Source organism: Hippoglossus hippoglossus, chromosome 7 (assembly GCF_009819705.1).
Source record: "Hippoglossus hippoglossus isolate fHipHip1 chromosome 7, fHipHip1.pri, whole genome shotgun sequence".
NCBI classification, from domain to species: Eukaryota; Metazoa; Chordata; class Actinopteri; order Pleuronectiformes; family Pleuronectidae; genus Hippoglossus; species Hippoglossus hippoglossus.
The window spans coordinates 25511214-25531213 of record NC_047157.1 but is presented as its reverse complement, the minus strand read 5'-3'; the positions used below and the strand labels follow the sequence as shown (position 1 = coordinate 25531213).

The window sequence follows — 20000 nt, the reverse complement described above, 5'->3', positions numbered from 1 at the left end:
ATACACACAGATGTCCAACTGCTTAATAGATAACACGTGTGAGCGCGGCCCGTGGAAGAGGAACACTTTCTCTAGCATCGTGTTAAGCTGCCCTGGAGCGATTTTCAGCGCCGTAAGCTAAGAGGGAAGATTGGTCCTGGTTACTTCCTGGGTCTTAGTGGCCTCTTTACCCCCGGACAGATATTTACCAGAGGCAACAACGGTGCTGGCCCACAGGGTGTTCTCAATGCTGAGGCTTTCGTTGACTGGGGGATCTCCATCTTCCTGTAACGAGGAGGGGGGAGGGGGACACACACAAACCCGTCAAATAACTGATCGTCTACTCAATTGTCTTGTTTGTTCTGCAAACAAAAAGGAGTGTTCAACGGACACGATAACCATTTCTATAACGACATTTCTGGCTTCCTCTGTCTGTTTAAGTGAGTTTTATGAATTCTTTTGCAAAGGCTAATCCTTATCCCTTTACTCAGACATGAAAACACACATGTAACAGAATGATGTGATTATAGTTCTCCATCAATAACACAGATTTCGGTCAGTTAGGATTCCAGAAAGGCCACGTATAAAACCAGTGTTGATATAAATATTATTTTAAACTAACACTGACTTCAACTTCTTTTGAATTGCAGACTGTGCTTTGGGTTTTACGACGGCTGGTGTTTACCCAGCATTTATCGCTGCTGAGTGTACTTTTCATGTTGCTGTTGGACGTTCTGAACGCTTCGTGGTCTTTGTAGTTCTCTGAAATTGAGACAACAATTCGCCTGATGTCTGCAGTAGCACAGTTAATCAAGTGTTGTCTGCTGCAGACATCTTTCTGATCTGGACGTTCTCAGCTATTCCAGAAGGCAGAGACCGTAACTTGAAGAGTTAAATCACCTATTTAGATCCAGGTCATCTACCTCAGGGATTTCTAAACACAAGAACACCAAGCGTGCTGCCATGTTAATAATGCTTATGTATCACAAATGAGTTTACATTTCAATAAGAGTGTTGCTGAGTTTTGTCCAGGCTGAAGGAAAGCTTGCAAATTAAAAAGAGAGATGCACAGATATGAGTTTGTGGATAGTTTTTCTCTTATTCTGTTGGTTTTCTCTAAGTTCTGCTGCGTGTTGTAATATCCAACACGCACAAGCTTCCATGTTCACTCCATAGAAAACGTAATAAGGTCGATATTCAAGCATATTAAAAGGAGTTAAAATAAAGGGCGGCATGTTTGAAAAGGAGCAGAATAGTTACGTGAGCACTCACCCTGGTAAAAGTTCCAATGAAGTTATGGATGTCGATATTCGGCTCTTCGGCGTAAACATAGGATCTGATTTGGAGAAGGTCCTGGAACACATTAGAAAAATGGTTTATGATCAATAACACAGGAAAAGAGTCACTTGAATAATTAGACTGTGTATAAAGATGGGAGCGACGTGACACATATGAGTGCAGCCGTCTGGTTGAGGGCAGGACCTCGATGCCTCTGCACCACGATCACCACATCGCGTCACAAGAGAAGATGGCTGCACTCATATGTGGGATATTTAGTTTTTAGTCAACGGGAGGAAGAGCTAATTAATCTTTAGCTATGTCACATGACATATTACATATGGATACCAGCATCCAGGTTTAAATCATCATTTACAGTTTGTGTTGCAGCAGCGTTTGCTCTGTTGAGAACTTCTGCCTGAGGCTATGAGGCATTCAAAGTTTGACAAATATAGCAGTTGCTTTATTTTTTACAAATATGTAAATCCAGAGGCACACAACGTTTACCCTCAAACAAGAAAACCATGCACACGCTCAACGGAGTGGGGCCGATAACGTGAACGTGAGAACGCAGCTTGAACGACAATAAGCAAAGTATATTTGTGACGTCATCACATTTTATTTGCATTCAGCCGAGGTTCAGCCGGTTTCAACCCTTTATCTGTTTGCTTCTCTCCCTCGTTCTCTGCTCACACATATAATGTTTCAATACGTAATATTAAGCTGTTCTCATCAACAGGTTTGACTCTTTCTGTCGTAAGATATGTGAACACGTAGGAGACAGTGACTGAGACACAGCTCCATTAAAACTACATGTTAATGGAGCTGTCACTTCCAGCTACAATCCTGATTTTATAACCACAAATTAAATACAACAGCTTTGATTTCAGTTACATTTCCATACATTTCTTATTTTCTTATTTCAGCTGTGTTCGTATGGACAGAAGTTAGCGTGGACGTTTTTGTTTTAAAACAGGGTTATAAGGTGAAAACGTACAAGTTTGGAAAACATTTTTAGACAAATGGCTGCAACTAACAATCACTTCCATTATCAATTAATCGGATCGTTATTATCTCGATTCATCACGAAGATATTCAACTGACTCTCACAGACGACAATGAAAACAAGGAAATACGGACATTTAAAAAGACTGAATCAATGATAAATGCCTCAAACAAATAATACTATCAAAATAATGGCCAACAAATTTTCTGTTGATGGACTGATAATCAACTTTTAGCCAGCAATGGTCATTATTAGCCATTTATTAAATATTAAAATTCAGCAATGCCACCTCATCTCTTTGTGACAGCAGCTTTACATCCAGATTGACAGGAGCGGTGTTTGCGTTATAGTTTTGCATTTTAAATTGACATCTTTCGCCCGAGGCCACGAGACTTCCCAGTAAAATGTGTTGCTTGACCTTTGTTTGACAAACATGGCTGTTATTTTATTCTTATTAGATCCTGAATCCTGAGGCAAAAACTGCTTATCGTCAGAAAAACAGGCGGGCGACAGGAGCAGCAGTTCAAGGTTTAGTTAGACCCAATCAATTTACTGTAATTTTTGATGTTGTGTTATTCTTCTTTATTGTTGTTTTATCCTCTTGTGAAGCGCTCTGTAACTTTGTTAAGAACAGTGCTATACAAATGAGGCTTATTATTATTATTATTATTATTATATTATAGAACAATCTGCTGATTAATCATTTAGTCTATAATGTGCCATTAAAGTTTTCAAAGCCCAAATTACATCTTCAAAGTGGCTTGTGTGTTTAATCCTGAAATTCACTGTATTTTTTTTTAAATAAGGCTGAAGAACTCATCAGGTCTGAGTCGAACCTTCAGATCCATGAAATTCTCCGAGGACCAGGTCTTGGACATGTCCGCATGTGGCAATTAGTCCAGAATTCTGGAGTTTTTACTGCACGGCAATGTCATAAACACAGTGTCGCAACTTTCAATTTTGTCCCCCACTACCTCTCCTCCATCTTTTAATTCATGACTCACGGCAGCGGTTGGCAGTCTCTGCGTGCAGGCCACTGGGAGGCGCAGTTTCCAGTCCGTCTCTCCGTCCAGCTGGTCAGTCCGCAGGAAACAGGAGCCTGGAAGGGAGGAGAGGACAAGAGCTGCCACTGACGCCAGGAGGAAACACACTTACCCCTAGAGGGCAACAACAGACAGGCTTAGTGCGACAAAGAGCCTCATTATCTTGATGCTGGATGACGGCACCGAATGTACACGTTTAGATTTCAATACATATCGAAGGCTACATGTCGACAGTGGTTCTGATTTGTGAATAACCACATTTAAATGGGCTTTGAAACGCATTTGACCCGGAGTCACACGTGAATTAGCAACTTCTGAGGGACCTGGCTGCAAAAATACTTGTGGGATCAAGCAAGGGCAGAAGTGGAGGCATCCAGCACAGCCCATCCCCCCCGCCAGCCTGCATGCGTCATCCTGGCCTAGGCTCTTCATAATTGACCTAATGGCCTCCACATGGAAGAGAGATAACCAAGCACTATTTCCAGTAAAACAAAGCTGTTGTTTTTCCTCCCCCAACAGGAAGACGCAACCAAAACACGCATGAAGCTTCTCTTACACAGTCACACTTGTTTATCTGGAGGCTGAAAGTAAAACAGGTATTTGAAATGTGCTGTGCCCTTTTTTTGAATTTTGTAAATTTGCAAATACACAAAACAACGCAACTCTCCACGTCGGTGTCATCACTCGCGAATCTCCTTCTAATCCGTATTTGATTATTCAGATGAGGCCGCCTCCTCCTCATGTCTCCTGTTTGCATTTGATTTTTTCGGGTGTGCCCCAGATTTTCTTTTCATTAATTTCCTCCTCATTTGAAAGACAAAATTGGCGATAGACAAAGAGGGAACATTTTTGTCTACAATGCCCATCTCACTATTTAATGCAGAGGCGATTCTCCCTGCCACACCGAACTTTGAGTGATAGTTTAGTACTGGACCCGATTGCAATTTAGACATTGTAGGACTTCCTGTCCTGGCTCAGGGCTAATCCCTGCACCTCAGCGCCTTTTTTAAACAAGTCATTTCCCCAGGCAGCCCGCCAGCCAGCCAGGCAGCCAGTCTGTTGTGGAGATCTGGATGAATGACCAGCAGATGTTTACCATTTCTTTCAGAGGTCCTTAAAAAGATCATGTCAGCAGGAACACGCTGGTTCTACAAAGAAAAGGGCAGAAAGAAAAACATGAGTTCCCGATCCCGCACTCCTCCTCCTCTGCTCTTTTAACTGTGGCAGAGTTAAGACTTCTTGCTTTTCATGTGCCACATTACCAACGGCCAGCCAGTCACAATAATAAGCCCCTGCAGCACAAATCATCCTGTCGTGGCCCGAACAGGACCCTGACCAGGCTTTACTCCCCGTCTGACCCGGCCCCTCCACTGCTCTGGTCCCCGAACAGTTTATGGATTATTGCTAAGTGGTCGATAGTCTAATAAAGATGTATTATGACTCCTTGAAATGCAGGTTAATTTAAAAATTCCACAGCTTTTCTCCTTTGTCAGCTACTGGTTTCACCTCCGCTCAAGTGTCTCCCTGAATTGTGAGCCACATAACTCTGAATCACTCAGTCATATTAGTGAAATGTGTGGGACAACATGTGTGACCTTTCCTTCAGCTACGTTGAAATGAGTGATTCAGGGAGAAGCCGTCGGTCGGAAACTGAACACAGGGCTCGCTTCTCGTATTTCAAGTACTAAGATCTCAGAGAATCCACTCAACGATTCACCCCAAAAGCTCAAACTAACTTATGAACAAACCCATAAACTTACTTAAAAATATATATATCAATAAATAGTACTTAATTGAATTTGTGTCCAAGATCTAATTGAAGGTATTTTAGGTTCATGTCTACTGTGAATGCATCGAGGTTGACAGGCTGAAGCTGAGCATTGATCACAAGATTACAAAATCTTTACTAACTCCTTTCACCTCAGTCACCACTGGAGCACAGAAGATTAACTGCCCCCTCATTATCCACTCTCATATAAATGGAAACTTGACAGTCCTTAAAAACGCAAAAAGCAAAAAAAGGGCAAAACTAGTCACAGATGTGGATGAAGCAATCTGCAACGAACCTTCTCCACGATTATAAGGTCTCCCACTTGAATTCCGCTGCTTTTAACCTTCACTGTACCTGGAACACAGAAAGAAACGTTTGGTTAATTCACTTTGTTAACACGGGTTACACACGTTAAAGTTTATATCAGACCTTCACATTAGTCAATCGTTTGGTTTAAATTCTCAACAAACAGACTGAACACAGACTTTTAAAGCGGTGGAATTGAATTCTTCTTCTCCTGGCATTAAAATAAAGTTTAATGTGTTTTTTTAATCAAACATATCTATAAAAAAAAATCAACTACTAATGTCTCCTCTCGGTGAACCCATGTGTCACCAGTCAGCCCAGTAATTTTCCACGCAGATTCGTAGGAATGCTCGGGAAGCTGAGCCTTTTTCTCTCCTTCCATTTGGAACCGACGGGGCAAAATTGTTTGGAAGAGATCACCGACCCTTGACCTTTTGTTGTGACCCCTGGGCTTTGCATATGTAAGACATTAAAGCACATTAATATTGCTATTGCATTAGGGTTCATGGGACTTCACAGCACAATCTGCTCTGTTAGTGCAATAAAATCTATTTTCCAGAATAAAGATCAACAAAGAAAAAGTCAGCTTCAGGTCAGAGCTCTCAGAAACAAACTGTATCCGAAGAGGAAAGACGAGGAGATGAGAGGCTTTGACTTCTTCACTATACAGTTTCTATAAAACCCTAAAATATGCACTGGGGCCGCTATCATGGCGGCAACCAGTCATTGTGTTTATGGGTAAAACAAGCTGCCACATCAAAGGGACAAAGTGATGGAAACCACAAGAGGTCTCCTGCTTTTTATTGCTGGTAGCACTTTATACCAAGGCCTCTTATGTACACTTTTACATATCTGCTTTGAATTACCTTCCATTTCCCCCAGCCCCAATAAGTTTTATTAGGACCCACCTCCTACAGTTAATAGACACTGATGCTGAGAAATAAGCAACACGGCTCAGATATCAACTCAGACTAAACATCAGCAACTCGGCCCCGAGCCTCTGATCCTTACCTCTTGTTGAGAGCTTGCTGTAAATCTGAGAGTTCACCTCTTTGTCTCGGAGATAGCATCTTATTTCTTCCACTGCCTCTCGCATGATGGTGACAATCAGTACAAGACCCTGGAGATTTTAAAAAAAGGGAGAAAACCACAAACCAACATTAAGCTTGTGAGTTCTGTGGAAACTGTGTTTGTAGGAAATACAAAAGTATAATGCACTGAACAAAAATTTAAGAACAGAAAAATGCTATTGACCGGACAAGCAGGAGTTAAAAAAAAATAACACGTACCAAAGGGACCCAGTAGGTGTAGAGGGCCCCCAAGCGCAGCTCTTCAATAAATTGAGAGCAGGCCAGAAGCAAAAAGTACAAGTTGAAGAAGTATTTGTACTCATTGTACAGCACCTGCGAACAGACAAGAGAAGTACTCAGTGGAATATTTGCTGTGGGTCAAGTTATTATGCAGATTAGTGACGTTTACTGCTGGACATCGTTTTGCCTGACGACTGATTCGGACAGAAACTTTAACAAATATATTGGTTCGCCGAAAAATAAATGGTCTGATTATGAGCCTTTCACAGAAATAACAGTATCAGTGTTTATGTTTGGCAATGTCAAAACTTCTTATTTTAAAGAATAAGCCGTTTATATCTACATCTAATGTAAAATTGTAAGCTTATTTTCTTATTTCCGGTTCTATAAAGTTTATGGTTAAACTGTAGAATATCAAACTTCACTTTCTTGATTAGTCATATGGGTTTGATAATGACATATTAGGGATACTTATTAATAAATATGAGCAGATGTATCAGTAACAGAAATGTTTTACCGAACAATAACGGCATCGTCACACTTTTAATTTACATTGTTCAGGTTCTAAAATGTATTTTCATTTGTAAATGTCTGTTTGAGCAGTTTAATAATCCATAAAGGCCAAAAATCCACTGGTTGTTGCCATTTTCTGATAATATTGCTCTCGAAGATTTGGAATGATTGTCGACACTGGACTTACACAATCAGAATTATTAAAAGGGTTATTACGATATAAATATTTTGGCCAAATCAGTCCAAATTCATATCTTTCCCTGGTAAATATCAACATATCCGTCAAGATTTTAACAAAACACAACACAGGTTCAGTCTACAAATCTCATTTAAACACAAATAGTTGTTCCTCCACAGTTGTTGTTCTTATGTTCAACACACATACTACGACTTTGCTCAATTTCATTACCACCTCGGTGCAAGATTACAATCAGGGGAAAGCTTGAGTCATTTCCAAAAGTGTCGAGCAGCACATAAGAAAGAAACTTCACAATATGTTTTAGTGAGAAGAACTGAGAGTAAATAAAAAGCACGACGTTTTGCAATGCAAATAGGCGTTTGCAAATTTGAGCTACTTTCAGCGTCGGCCTTCATACACAAAATTAAGATCTTGAGACAACTGAATATGTGGAAAACAAATGTGTATGTAAATCATCGCAGGAAAATGCACCAAGTCAAAAAACAGCACGCAGCTCAGTAACAAGCGTCCACGTAAGAAGAGTCACATCCGTCACTTCCACACTCGTCTGAGCATCTGAACGTGAGGAAAATGGTGCAAAAGGATTGTGAAGCCAATGTGGCTGAATTTATCTCCTCCTGACACGTCATTAAAATGTCTTCATTTGAACATGAGACACTTGATATTTACCTGAAGGTCTCATTATGTTGACATGTGAAGCCAGTGATAAACCTCATGATTATATTGCAGTGCCACTGTCAAGATGTCATGTGAGAAGTACAAATATTATACATCTCTAAAAAAGTGTCCAGCATGACACCAGAGAGTCGGGCTCCCAGAGGTGGGTGGTTTTCGGGGGATTAAGGAGAGGAGAAGGTGGAGGAGTGACCTTTGGCTGACACTCACCATAGGCAGGAAGGTGAAGAAGTTGTACTTCTGGTTGTTAATGACATTCCGGGGGTACCGCTGCTCCCTCTTTTCTGGGTGGCCGAGCCAAACGGTGCGGGGCCGGAAGTCGCCCATGCCACAGCACCTCGACCACGGGCAGCACCTGAGAGGAAACGCCAGGGAAGGTTAAAGATTTACACACCGTTTAGTCCAAGAGCAGGAATGCAAAAGAATCTGACTCACAACCCTGTTTTGTATTGTGTGAACCTGCTGATAAGGCTGCCGCACTTTTAATTTATTTCCTGTCACATATCCTTGTTAATTATTTGCTTTATTGCAGCTTCAAACCCACACAACAGACGAGGCTGAGCCAAAGATCCACGGCGCCAGAGTCAAGAGAGATTAAAGAAACATTAACTTCATCTGAAACCGGGCGGTGTCTCCCTTCACGCCACCAAAACAAAACGTTCCTTATCAATCGACCACCGGATCAGTGACCTCGTGACTATCACCTGACTGTGCAGGTTAAAAAAGACAAAACACAGGCGAGACAAGTTCACTCTCCGGCAGTAAAGAGGATTGACCACATTTCATAATGCAGCAGCAACAATATTCACTGTTCATAAATACAGTATCTCTGACAACTGTTCCTACAAAAAAAATCATCTGTCACACAAGGAACTGAGAAGCTCGGATGTGGTTGAACTGGATCCCAACTGGAACCAGTTCTCGATTCCCCTCCCCACATTTCAGAGCCCATGCAAATATGTAGTCATCTTGGATCAGGGTTGACTGGAGGCACTCAAACGTAAAGTACAGTATTTTAAGACCAAAGACTAAAAGATCTATTAGTGAAGCTGCAGATTCCAACCAACTGAATCCTGAAGTGACAAGTCACTCCCGTGTTTGGTTTTGTCCTTTCTGGGCTCCTGTAGAAAAACAATGGCCCACGCCGCGGAAGAGGACCCGCTATTAATATGTGTATAAACACACAATATGTAACTTTAGCCACTAGGGGGTCTCTGAATCAAAACAATAACAAAAGACCTTGTTTGATGACGTCATTGCGATGACGTAGCCTGACACGACTAAGATGATGTATTGTATTAAAGTTGTTTTCACATTAAGCAGCAAACGTCAATGAATATTTATGATCCATTAAAAGTGGCCAATACACAAATAGATGGAAGGCTAGCAGAGTGTTTTTCCTTCATCATGCATCTTTGGCCTTGGAGGTTAAAGCAGAGACGGATAAATTGGATGTGACGCAGTTAAAACACGACCAATATGAAACGTCCTGTTACCTTGAATAAATACGCAGATTTCTCTGGGTTTGTTGGACACATTTTGGGATAATGTGAGGAAACAAGTCAACTAAATATATTATGCATGCCCAGTTGATTTGTATACATTATAATGAAGAATTGTAATGTTTGTGATGTTATGTTTGTATCTTTCGTCTTTCATTCTGCTCCTGTGGTCTCATCCAAGTGTCTGTAAGACCCGACATTCAAATTCAACTCAAAACAACATCATTTACTCCATGATTTTGAGCCTAAATGTTTATTATCCTCAGCCCGTGTCTGCGCGTGGACCACAACGGACATTAAGGCTAAAAACCCGGTGTAGATAACGCAGTTCCGAGGGGCTAACGGACACTTGGATGACACCACAGGACCAGTATGGTGTTTTAGTTTGTCCAGTCTGGGCTACTGTAAAAACATGGCTGCCTCCACAGAGAGGACCTGCTCCGGATGTAAATATAAAGTATTTAAATATAAACTGACCATTCTGGGGGTAAAGAAAACAACAATTTGGATGAAACGCACGAGTGAAAACATCACTAAGAGCTAATAACTCTGCCAATAGGTCATTTGAACCTAACATCTTACACACTGGACCTTTTAACAGACATGATATTGCACAATTCAAGTGACTTGCTATTCTCTGATATTGTTTTAATAGATAATAAGTCATTCTAAGATTCATTTTTCAAACATATACAGGAGGGTTTACTGTTCTAATGGTGTTTAGCCATAATGCTAATAACGTTGGCCATGTTCTACACCTTCCTTTAGAGAGGGGGGGATGAGGGGGGCATCTATATAGATCAAAATGTGTAAAGAATAAAACATATATGATCGGAACCAGGGATTAGCCGGGTCCTGCCCTGGCTTTCTGGATTAACGTGACTTTAAACCGAGGGGCCTCCGTGTCTGCGCAGCTCCTTCTGCCGCCGAACCCGAGCAAATATTGACATCATGGGCGTTGGAGGTGCACTTGCTCCGGCTGCAGCCCCGGAACAGGTTGACGTCCCGGTGTAGCCTCGGCTAGCGGTGCTAAGGCTACACCCGGATGCTAACTACATGCTCATTCCCGAGCCCGAACACAGATGCTAGCCGTGTTGGGTTCCAAGCCCCTGGATCCTCCCCGTTAGCGCTTTGCTAGCTCCAGGAGACAATGTGCAGCCGCGCCTGCGAGCCGCCATCCCGGCTGCAGCGACCCGGACACCGCCGCTAACTGACTGACTCACGGTTCCGTGTTCAGGGGGTGAAATGTGTCCCTCTCCCCGCCCCACGCCCCAGCCCCAGCAGCGGCCCTTACCCATTCCTGTGTTTCCCGTCGTGTCTCTTCGGTCGCCTCACGGGCTGGAGCGGGATGTTGTCGGTCATGTCTGCAGCCTCGTAGCGGCCGGTCGCAGCTGGAAGCCCCGGGCAGACGCGCTGGTGGAGGCGGCGGCGGCGGAGGTTCTGGGCGGAGGCTTCCCCAGCTGTCAGTCACTCAGGACGGGGACAGGCACAGCGAACCCGTCCTTCACCACACACGACTCACTGGAGGATTGACCACACACTGTGTATTCTGTATTTACATACTGGAGATTATTATCACCTGGAATTTTACTATAAAAGTGCATTTTATTCTCTAATTTAATATTATCATATTGTTTATTATTGTCTTATTTCATATTGAATATTATCTCATATATCATTATCATCCTGCATATTATTATCTCATTGAATATCATCATCCTGCATATTATTATCTCATTGAATATCATTATCATCCTGCATATTATTATCTTATTGCATTAGTATGGAAGCCCAAATAGTTCAAATCATTCATCAGTCATTATGAGAAACTTGAAATAATGAAATACTGACTCAGTATCTCAAAATACTGAGCTAGTTTCTCAAAATACAGGGTTAGTATTGCAGAGAGTTATCTAGAGTTATATAGAATTATCTTAAGATGACCTAACTGAAACGTATGACTGAGAATCTCAAAATAGTCAATATTTTGAGATTCTAAGTCATAATAACTCAAAATAATGACTTTGTATTTCATGACAACTTATATCGCAAAATAATGAGTAATCTTAAGATAATGACCCAAACTATTTCAGTATCTCAGGGTTTTTTAAGTACCGAATAGTTAATACCTCAACTTAGCTCCGACTCAACCACCCACAGTTAAGATTTGAACACATGACAATAACCTAATGTAACATATTAAAGATTGTTGTTGTATCACAAGTACTTCTCCCTAAATACTGCTTGTTATACTTCCCAAAAACATGACACCGTTTCTGATTTGAGTATTTCAAGTATTTGAAACAAAAAGGTGTTGTACGAGTGTTTGGGCATATTCAAGACGAGCGTATAAGTACAGTATGCTTTGTATAATACTAGGTAATTTTAAACACAGTTCATTTATTTTTAGAACTAAATGGAGACAGAATTTGGAACAGCTTAAAACAGATGTGAAAAATGTTGAGTGCACTAATTTGGTAAAAGTTATAATTAAATCAGGAATTTCCATTATGTAGCAGAGGCACAGCAGTATGTGATGTTAGTACAAGTTGTTTACTAATAGTTTTTATATAACTAACTTGTCTTCTGAATTCTGTCTTTGACTGAATCAAATATGACAGTATAGATTCAAAATGTACCATTAAACAGAGTCAACAGACAACAACCCAAATAGCGTCGCTGTGTAAATTGAGCTCAAATGAATTAACATACGAGACGAGAGGAAGTTTCAGTTGAAGATGCAAATATTTTTTGTTGAGGATGCAAAGTGATTAATGGCTCCTGTTGTCATCTGAAGGTGAACCGACACGTTAAGGATTTGCTGGGAGAGAATTTAGCATGAGGGGCGGATATACAGCTTTTCAGTTGACACACTGACGCGTGCCTCAGCCTGTAGTCGGGTTGGTTCTGCTCCTCGAGCATCAGCTTTAAATGTGTTTGGCAACAGCACTCGAGTAAAGACAGTGAAAGTATTGAAAAAAGTCACCCTGATTTTATTTTTCAAAATCAGAAAACATTGGAGGTGAAGGAAACATTTGAAAAACAAAAAAACATTTACATTGTAAACAAGCCAAATTGGCTCAACATTACTTGAATTGTAGAGACAACTTGAAAGCAGTTTTTGACATGTTTGCTAAAGAAAGGCACAATTTGGCAAATGCATATCGATAAGGAATGTACAGCAGGGGCCCACGAAGTAGTCTGACCTTTCCGAGTTGTGTAAAGTGTCCAGTGATACATTCATTACTGTTCCACTCAGCAGGCTGAGGATGAAAAACCTTGTCGTATGCCCGCGAATGTATCTGAAAATATACAGAGCATTGCATTGAGAGCAGGAGGTGCTGAGGACAACTAAAATCTAAACGAGGTAGAACTTGCCCCCCTAAACTCAAGCAGTGTGTATAATAAATAAATTAAATGATGCTACAAGTTGAAAAGTCTTGACAGTTGCTCTAAATGGTCGTTGCAAACAAAACCTCGACAGGAAGGAAAAGCTGACAAAATTGTTGGTTTGCCCTTTCCCTGTTTAGCCGTCACAGTAAAGCAGTGGAACGCAACTATAAAAAAAAAACAGTTACTGCAACTAAAACCTGAATAAAGTGCAGGCATGAGAACATTGCGCGTAAGAACAGCCAAATTGATTTGACTCGGCAGACACAAGTGGAATATGTAGGTTGAAAAAATTGACTTTTGTAAACTGAAAAAATTTGAAATACATGCCATGCTACACTGTACTACATGAATTTATCAGTCCAACAGAGCCTTCATAACGTAACCGGATCAGTGAAAGACAACAGCAACAAACACAGCTCAGATCAGGCACTTGGCAAAAAGGTTCGAGTCATCAACAACCGTCTCTTGGCAGCAACGCAGCAAAGATGAACACCTATGTTGTAATCTGCATTGTCCCAAAAACCGATGACTCAACTGTTGTGACTTGCTCTAACAGACAAGACACCGTAATATTATTTCAGCCTAAACCAAAGCCCCTTTCAAAATGAGACGTGATGACATTTACCACTTCAACAATGCAGTAAAACCTATGGCACACAATAGGAGGGGAAGTAGTCATTAGACACACACGGTTAACTACAACATCATTTCTGAACACGGAGACTCGCGTCTCGCCCTGAAACTTTTCCTATTAAAGTCAAAATCCATCAGTATCTAGGAGACAGTCTGAGTTAAAGCAGTTTCAAGTAAGTTATACATTCAAACTTCTGGATAGACAGCAAACAAAAAACAAAAACAAAAAATCACAAGAAAAAAAAAATACCCGCATATATATTTATATAAAATAAAATACAACTACAGTAGTTATATCAAGTTCAACTAAGAATAACACTTGAATCGTTCAGAAGGAGAGAGCTGCAATGAACTTACTGGAAAAATTCAACCAATCTAAGCAGAATTCTAAAGGTTTTTCTCAGAATATTGATTGTACCTCATTCAAAAAAAAAAGGAGACATTCAAAAAGTGAGTTCAGGTAACAAACTGGCAAATGGCTACAAAAAGCCTAATTGACTGCAATTTTACCCTCCTCCATAAAATGAGGGAACTGGGATTTCGGCACATTGTCAGAGCTGTTCTTCTCCATCTCGGCCACCGAGGCAGGCAAGCCCGAGTGGGAGCCATCCATCTTCATGAGGCCCCCAGTGGATCCAATGAGAAGTCCCCCAGCAGGGCTGCCGGGGAGCGGGATGCCACCGCTCTGAATGACCGAGATCTCATTGGTCTTCATGGTCAGGCCACCAGTGAAGGCAGCAGCGTACTGGTTCCACAGAGATGGATCAAAGCTCATGGGTGGAGCACCCATTTCCTGGGGAGCCTGCATCATTTCTGGCATCATCTGAGCCTCTGCACTCATCGCCATCAGGGTCAAGGGATTGTCCAGAGAGAGACGCTGACCACGGCGTGAGGAGTTGTTCCACATGTGAGTGCCGATGTGCACCTGGAAAACAAAAACACACAATCACATCAAAACCCTGGCGACATCATTGGAAAGTAGAGCCTGACCAATTAATACACGTGTTGATATGAAAACTTATTTTTACACAACAATGCAGAAAAGATGAGCATTTGCATTTTATGTAGAAAATTTGTTGCATTAGTTCTCCCTCTATTCTGTAGTGATTTAGAATGAAGTTTATGATTAAACTGTAAAATATCAAGCCTTCAATTCCCATATCTTTAAAACCATTGCAATATGTATTAAATGTATATCCCATTATTGTATCAGCCCCTAAAAATCCATACTAGACCAGATCTATTGCAAAGAACACAGTTTGAATGAAAATGCCCTATTCAACACTTAGTGACAGTTGTAACTAACCTTGAGATTCCCCTTGGTGGTGAACGCCCTGCCACAGACGTTGCAGGCAAAAGGCTTCTCCCCTGTGTGAGTGCGCTCATGGATCTGCAAGGCGCTGGCCGAGGAGAAGTTCTTGCCGCAGGCGTTGCACACGTGCTGCTTGGTCGATCGTCGAGCTGCGGAGGAGATGGAGGAGGCCATGGCTGTTCCCTGAGGCATGTGGGAGCTGAACAGACCATGAGGGCCCAAAGGATTCTCCGAGGGGATCTTCATCTCCAAACTGGCCAGACTCGATGGCATCCTCATGAAAGACATGTTGCTTGGAACTGTCGACACAAGAAGAGGAAAATTAGATCTTAATGTTTAATGACAGCTTTTTTAAATACTTTTATCTCAAGTCAATAAAACTCACCATAGTCTCCGTTAGTGAATGGCATGCCAGGTTCTTCTTTAATGGCTTTGGGGGTAAAGTTGCTGGATGCTGTGAGGTCAAGGGCTCCACTTGACTCCGTGCCCTCTTGAGTGCCACCATCAGACTCAGCTTTTGGTCCACTATAGGAGAAGTCATCGACAGGAGACTCGGGTGACTTGCTATGACTCATATGGTTGTTTAATGGGGAGGATGAATGAAAAGACGCGGCCGAGTCAGAAATAGCAGGACTACGGCCATTCTGATATTCTGGCTCTCTAGGAGCCGACGGGGATTCTTTGAATGTTCCCTCGCTCTCCGAAGCAGTGCTACTCTGTCGTTTCAGTGCAAGAGCAGAGGTGAGGTTCTTTAGAATATCTAGACTGGAAAACACCACAGGGGGAGCAAGCTTCTGTGGTTGTTCCTCAGTGGCAGGTGGGAGGGATTCTAAGGGGTCGTTTGGCTTCTCGGACTTCAGCTCCGGCTCAGGATCCTCCATGCTTGCCTCAAAACCAGTGTCGCCCATGGGCTTCTCCTCTGGTAGATTTTGTTCCATTGTTTCTTCCGCTTCAAACTGGTTTTCTGGCATTGGGGTGTTGGGAATCTGCCCACCCATGTGCATGCGGATGTGCTGCTGCAGAACCACAGCGTTTGTGAACTTCTTCTGGCAGATGGGACAGGAGTGCTGCATCTTGAGAGGAGTGTTGGCCCTGTGCACCCCATAATGAGCCTTGAGGTTCCCCTTGGTAGAGAAAGCGCGGCCACAGATTTTGCACTTGTACGGCCTCTCTCCGGTGTGTGTGCGGTAGTGCATCTTGAGCGAGCTCTGGCAGCTGAGCACCCTGTGGCAGATTACACACTCATTGGGATCACTGGTCCTCTTTTCCAGGCCATCCACCATTTGCTGAAGTTTAGCCGTCCCAGAGCTGTGTTCCCCTGGGTGAGAGTTGCCATTCATATTATGCAGTGGTCCCAGCAGTTCTTTAGCATCCTTCTGATTAGGACACGGTGCTGTCTCCTGACCAAACACGTGAGCGGAAACAGACTGAGAGCAATCACTTGTCGATGGTGAGGGTCTCTGTGAAAACGGGTCCCCTACAAAGCTGTCAAACGTCGACTTGAACACTGGTATAGGTGACGGCTGGAACCCGGCAGCAGGATGGCTTAGGATAGGCTTGATTTCAGTCATGTTTGACTCATCCATGGGTATAGACATGCCAAATGGAATTCCACTGGTGGTGGTAATATTGTCAAGGTGCTCCGGCACAGGATGAGGGTTCATGGTAATGTTCGGGTACTTGTCTCTGTGTCGCTGGAAATGCACTTTGAGGTTTCCTTTGGTTGTAAAGCGGTTTCCACAAATGTTACACTTAAAGGGCCGCTCGCCAGTGTGAGAACGCAAGTGGATCTGGAGAGCACTATCGTTGCCAAAGGTCTTCCCACAGTACTTACACTTGTGCCTGTATAACGAGTCTCCGTTCTTCGGTTCTGGCGGGGGGATCGGTATCTTCGGCTTCACTTTTTTGGAGGAATCCACTCCTGCTTGAATACCATTGAAGGTGCTTTGGAAACCCATGCCAGTCGATGACTGGGGCAGCAGCGCTGGTAAACGGCTGGCCAGATCTGGAATGCCCTTAAAAATGTCTGATTTGGAAGTCACTGAAGCCAGTCCCCCAGGCAGCGAGACAGAGACGCCCGTGGGCAGAGGTAGTTTACCTTGCTTCATCGTCTCCATAGAGAGGCTCTGACTGCCGGTCCTTTTTCCTATCAGGGCGGCTGCAGCAGACAGCTGCTGAGAGAGATGTGCACCGAGGGCTTTCAGGGGGTCCATGACCGCCCCGACAGATGACTGCAGACCATGCGGCGTCATCATGGCCACTTGGATTCGAATCTGTTCTGTGAGCTGGATCTGATGGAGCTGCTGTTGCTGGAGGCACACCAACTGCTCCAGTATCATCGGGATGGTCTGTACGGTCTCCTGCGACGAGGTCAGCGACGAGCTACTCGAAGAATGTTGTGAGACGGCAACTTTAGTGTCTGGCATGGTTTCCAGGGTGACGTTTGAATCGTGCATTTGGGGTGAGGGGTTGAAAGTCATCCCGGGGCTACCAGACATGTCTCCATGATCCTGCGGTCCCAAGTCATCTGCATTCATGCTCGACTCCTCCTCCGCTCTCTCCAGATGGTCGGCATTAACGTTTGATAAGGAATGACTACTGGACTGGCTATCGTCGTGGTCACTGGTCAGACCCTCGGGAGAGCCGTGTGAATATTCCTCAGGCCCTTCGTGGCCCTCTCGGTCCTTCATGATGACCACAGGCTGACTTTTAGTGCAGTTCTTCTCGTGCTCAAGAAACTCTGCTTCATCAAAGAACTCGGCACAGCACTTGTTGCAGACGTTGGTCTCATCCATTCTGAACCTCTTCATCTCGTTTCCAGCCTCCTCAGCTTGACCATCCCGAGGAATCCCTGAAACAAGAGGATAACAGGGTTTTAATTAATACTCTTTACTGCAGCTATGATGCAAGACCAATCAAAAGATGAATAGAAGACAAACATTAAGGTTTTCAGGCTTAAAAGTTTCTGCTTTAAGGCATCAAGGAGTATATGAATGATTTTAAAAGGCTTATGTTGAACATTTGTCGCAATTGTGAAAGTCTGATGATTATATTCTACAGAAACCTTTAGAAAGACTTTAGTATGTTGTGTGTATTTGATGACACAATCTTGTAAAATAGCCCCTTGTGAGTCACAGCACTGGGCTGTAAAGGGGCTCTGTATTGGCCTGTTGGCTACAGGGCCAGCAGAGGGCAATCATCTACCTTTGACACCACCCAGAGCACTGTCCAGGAGGACAAAGAGCCAAAGGGCATTAAATTACTGTGTTTCTGAAATCAGCCCCCCGACCACTTGTTAAAATATCAGATCCGTTTCAGGCACCACATGTGGGGCAGGACTTTAGCCCCAGTTATTCAACACCAGCCACCAGTAAAAGGATAAAAATGGATATCCATCAACTTTGAGTCTGGATTTGAAGGTCCCAGATTTAAGTAGACAACAAACTGCAAAGACAGAGTTAACTATGCAAACATGGACTGAAAGAAAAAAGAAATAGGGTGGGGGGGAGGGGGGTAATCTGATGTTGATTACCTTAAAAAGTATTTTCACAGCCTGTGAAAAGCCTGATAAGTGAGCTTTTTAATTTGTCTGCTAACCAAGAGGCCATTTCACAACTGGGTGTATTGTTAAATGCTAATGCCCCCAGAGAGAGGGGGGGGGGGGGGAGACCACCTGTTTGCATTTGCCCAGGGAAACTGTGGGACTTGTTAATTGCTCACCGGGAGGTATCACGCTCAAAATGAAAAGTTTCAAACTGCATCACAATTTTCATCCGTGGAGAGACGTCACGCACGGATCCGGCTCACACACACACACACACACACACACACACACAGTCACGCACAGTATGAGGCTCTACGGGGAGAGTTCAAACGAGGGGAAACAGGAGAATATGGGACAATTTAATTCCAATAAAAATAATAAATCAGAAGTGGGTGAAATGAGGAGTCCTCGCTGAGCAGGAGCTGTGTGTGTGTGTGTGTGTGTGTGTGTGTTCACCTCCAGGTGGGCACGTGACACGAGGTCAGATCAAACATTCAGGGGCCAACGACACAAAAAGTCATATTTCATCACCACGAGGATCCTCGAGTGAAAACCTCCACATTCAAAACCCCCGGTGATATCTGCCTCCCCCCCCCCACACACACACCCACCCCCACCCCCACCCATTATAAAAAGGTGGGCTCGTTCGACAACAACGCTGGAACTTGCATATGGCAACACCAAAAACGCACCCCCACCCAGTCTCCACACACACACAGGGCTCCATCCCCCACCTCTCCACATATGTACGAAAGGAAACAGTCATGCATTAAACTGGGGGATTTATTGCCTTCAGGTCAGCTCGCTGCAGAGTCACATTTCACACACTTCGGAGGCACCTTTGTTCCCAAAGCTCTCAAACACAAATCACACAAATATCAAAATATGGAAAAAAAACAAGAATAGACATTTGGATCCAGGATCCAAAGGCAACAGTAGTAATAATAATCATACTGGATCCAGAGGAGAACAAAAAAAAAAAGTTTACGCAGTGACATTTCCCCACCTATTAAAAAGTGATGGTTCATGATAAACGAGGCCACTTAAATCATATGTGGACGGAGTTAACACAAACAGGCCAGTGACTGGAGTCACTCTGTGGCACGGAGCTTCGTGAATCTGTGCGTGTGGATGGAGAAGAAATGAAATCACGCGTCAATTAGGGTGAAACTTCCACAGAGAGAGAGAGTCAGAGAGAGAGAGAGAGTCAGAGTCCGCCACGAAGGAAACAGCCCAAACCAGTGGATGCGGGTTAAACCTGGTGACTGGGACATTAAAGTCCCACAATAAAAGTTAGAAACCCTGAAGTTAAAACCTTCCCCCGTGTCCCGGCACCTGTGTCGTCGTATTTACGAACTATTAAGGGAACGTGTCGCAGCCTCGTCCCCTTACAAAAAAAAAAAAAGTTGAACTCAACAGGTCAAAGAGCGACGATGACACAAACTTTCCCCACTTTGGGCTCAGTTTGGGTTTTGGGAAACACAAGCAATGGCGCAGGACGCACGCTCACACACACACACTCACTCGCTCGCCAGC

At 43.2% G+C, this 20000-nt stretch overlaps 2 protein-coding genes across 2 annotated transcripts in view; both read right to left on the bottom strand.

The window, feature by feature from the left end:
- Positions 1-11148, bottom strand: part of LOC117764488 (probable phospholipid-transporting ATPase IIA) — a 30925-nt gene extending 19777 nt beyond the window's left edge. Inside the window, exons 1-9 of the mRNA XM_034590317.1 lie at positions 10877-11148; positions 8291-8435; positions 6673-6786; positions 6395-6503; positions 5373-5431; positions 4403-4454; positions 3268-3362; positions 1252-1332; positions 189-264 (exon numbers count right to left, since the gene is read on the bottom strand). Of these exons, the coding sequence (XP_034446208.1) occupies positions 189-264; positions 1252-1332; positions 3268-3362; positions 4403-4454; positions 5373-5431; positions 6395-6503; positions 6673-6786; positions 8291-8435; positions 10877-10944 (799 nt within the window). The 5' untranslated portion in view covers positions 10945-11148. The remainder of the gene's footprint in view (positions 1-188; positions 265-1251; positions 1333-3267; positions 3363-4402; positions 4455-5372; positions 5432-6394; positions 6504-6672; positions 6787-8290; positions 8436-10876) is intronic.
- Positions 11149-13468: 2320 nt separating this feature from the next.
- The window catches only part of sall4 (spalt-like transcription factor 4), a 6993-nt gene continuing 461 nt past the window's right edge, over positions 13469-20000 (bottom strand). The window contains exons 2-4 of the mRNA XM_034590316.1: positions 15306-17771; positions 14915-15219; positions 13469-14533 (exon numbers count right to left, since the gene is read on the bottom strand). Of these exons, the coding sequence (XP_034446207.1) occupies positions 14099-14533; positions 14915-15219; positions 15306-17771 (3206 nt within the window). The 3' untranslated portion in view covers positions 13469-14098. The remainder of the gene's footprint in view (positions 14534-14914; positions 15220-15305; positions 17772-20000) is intronic.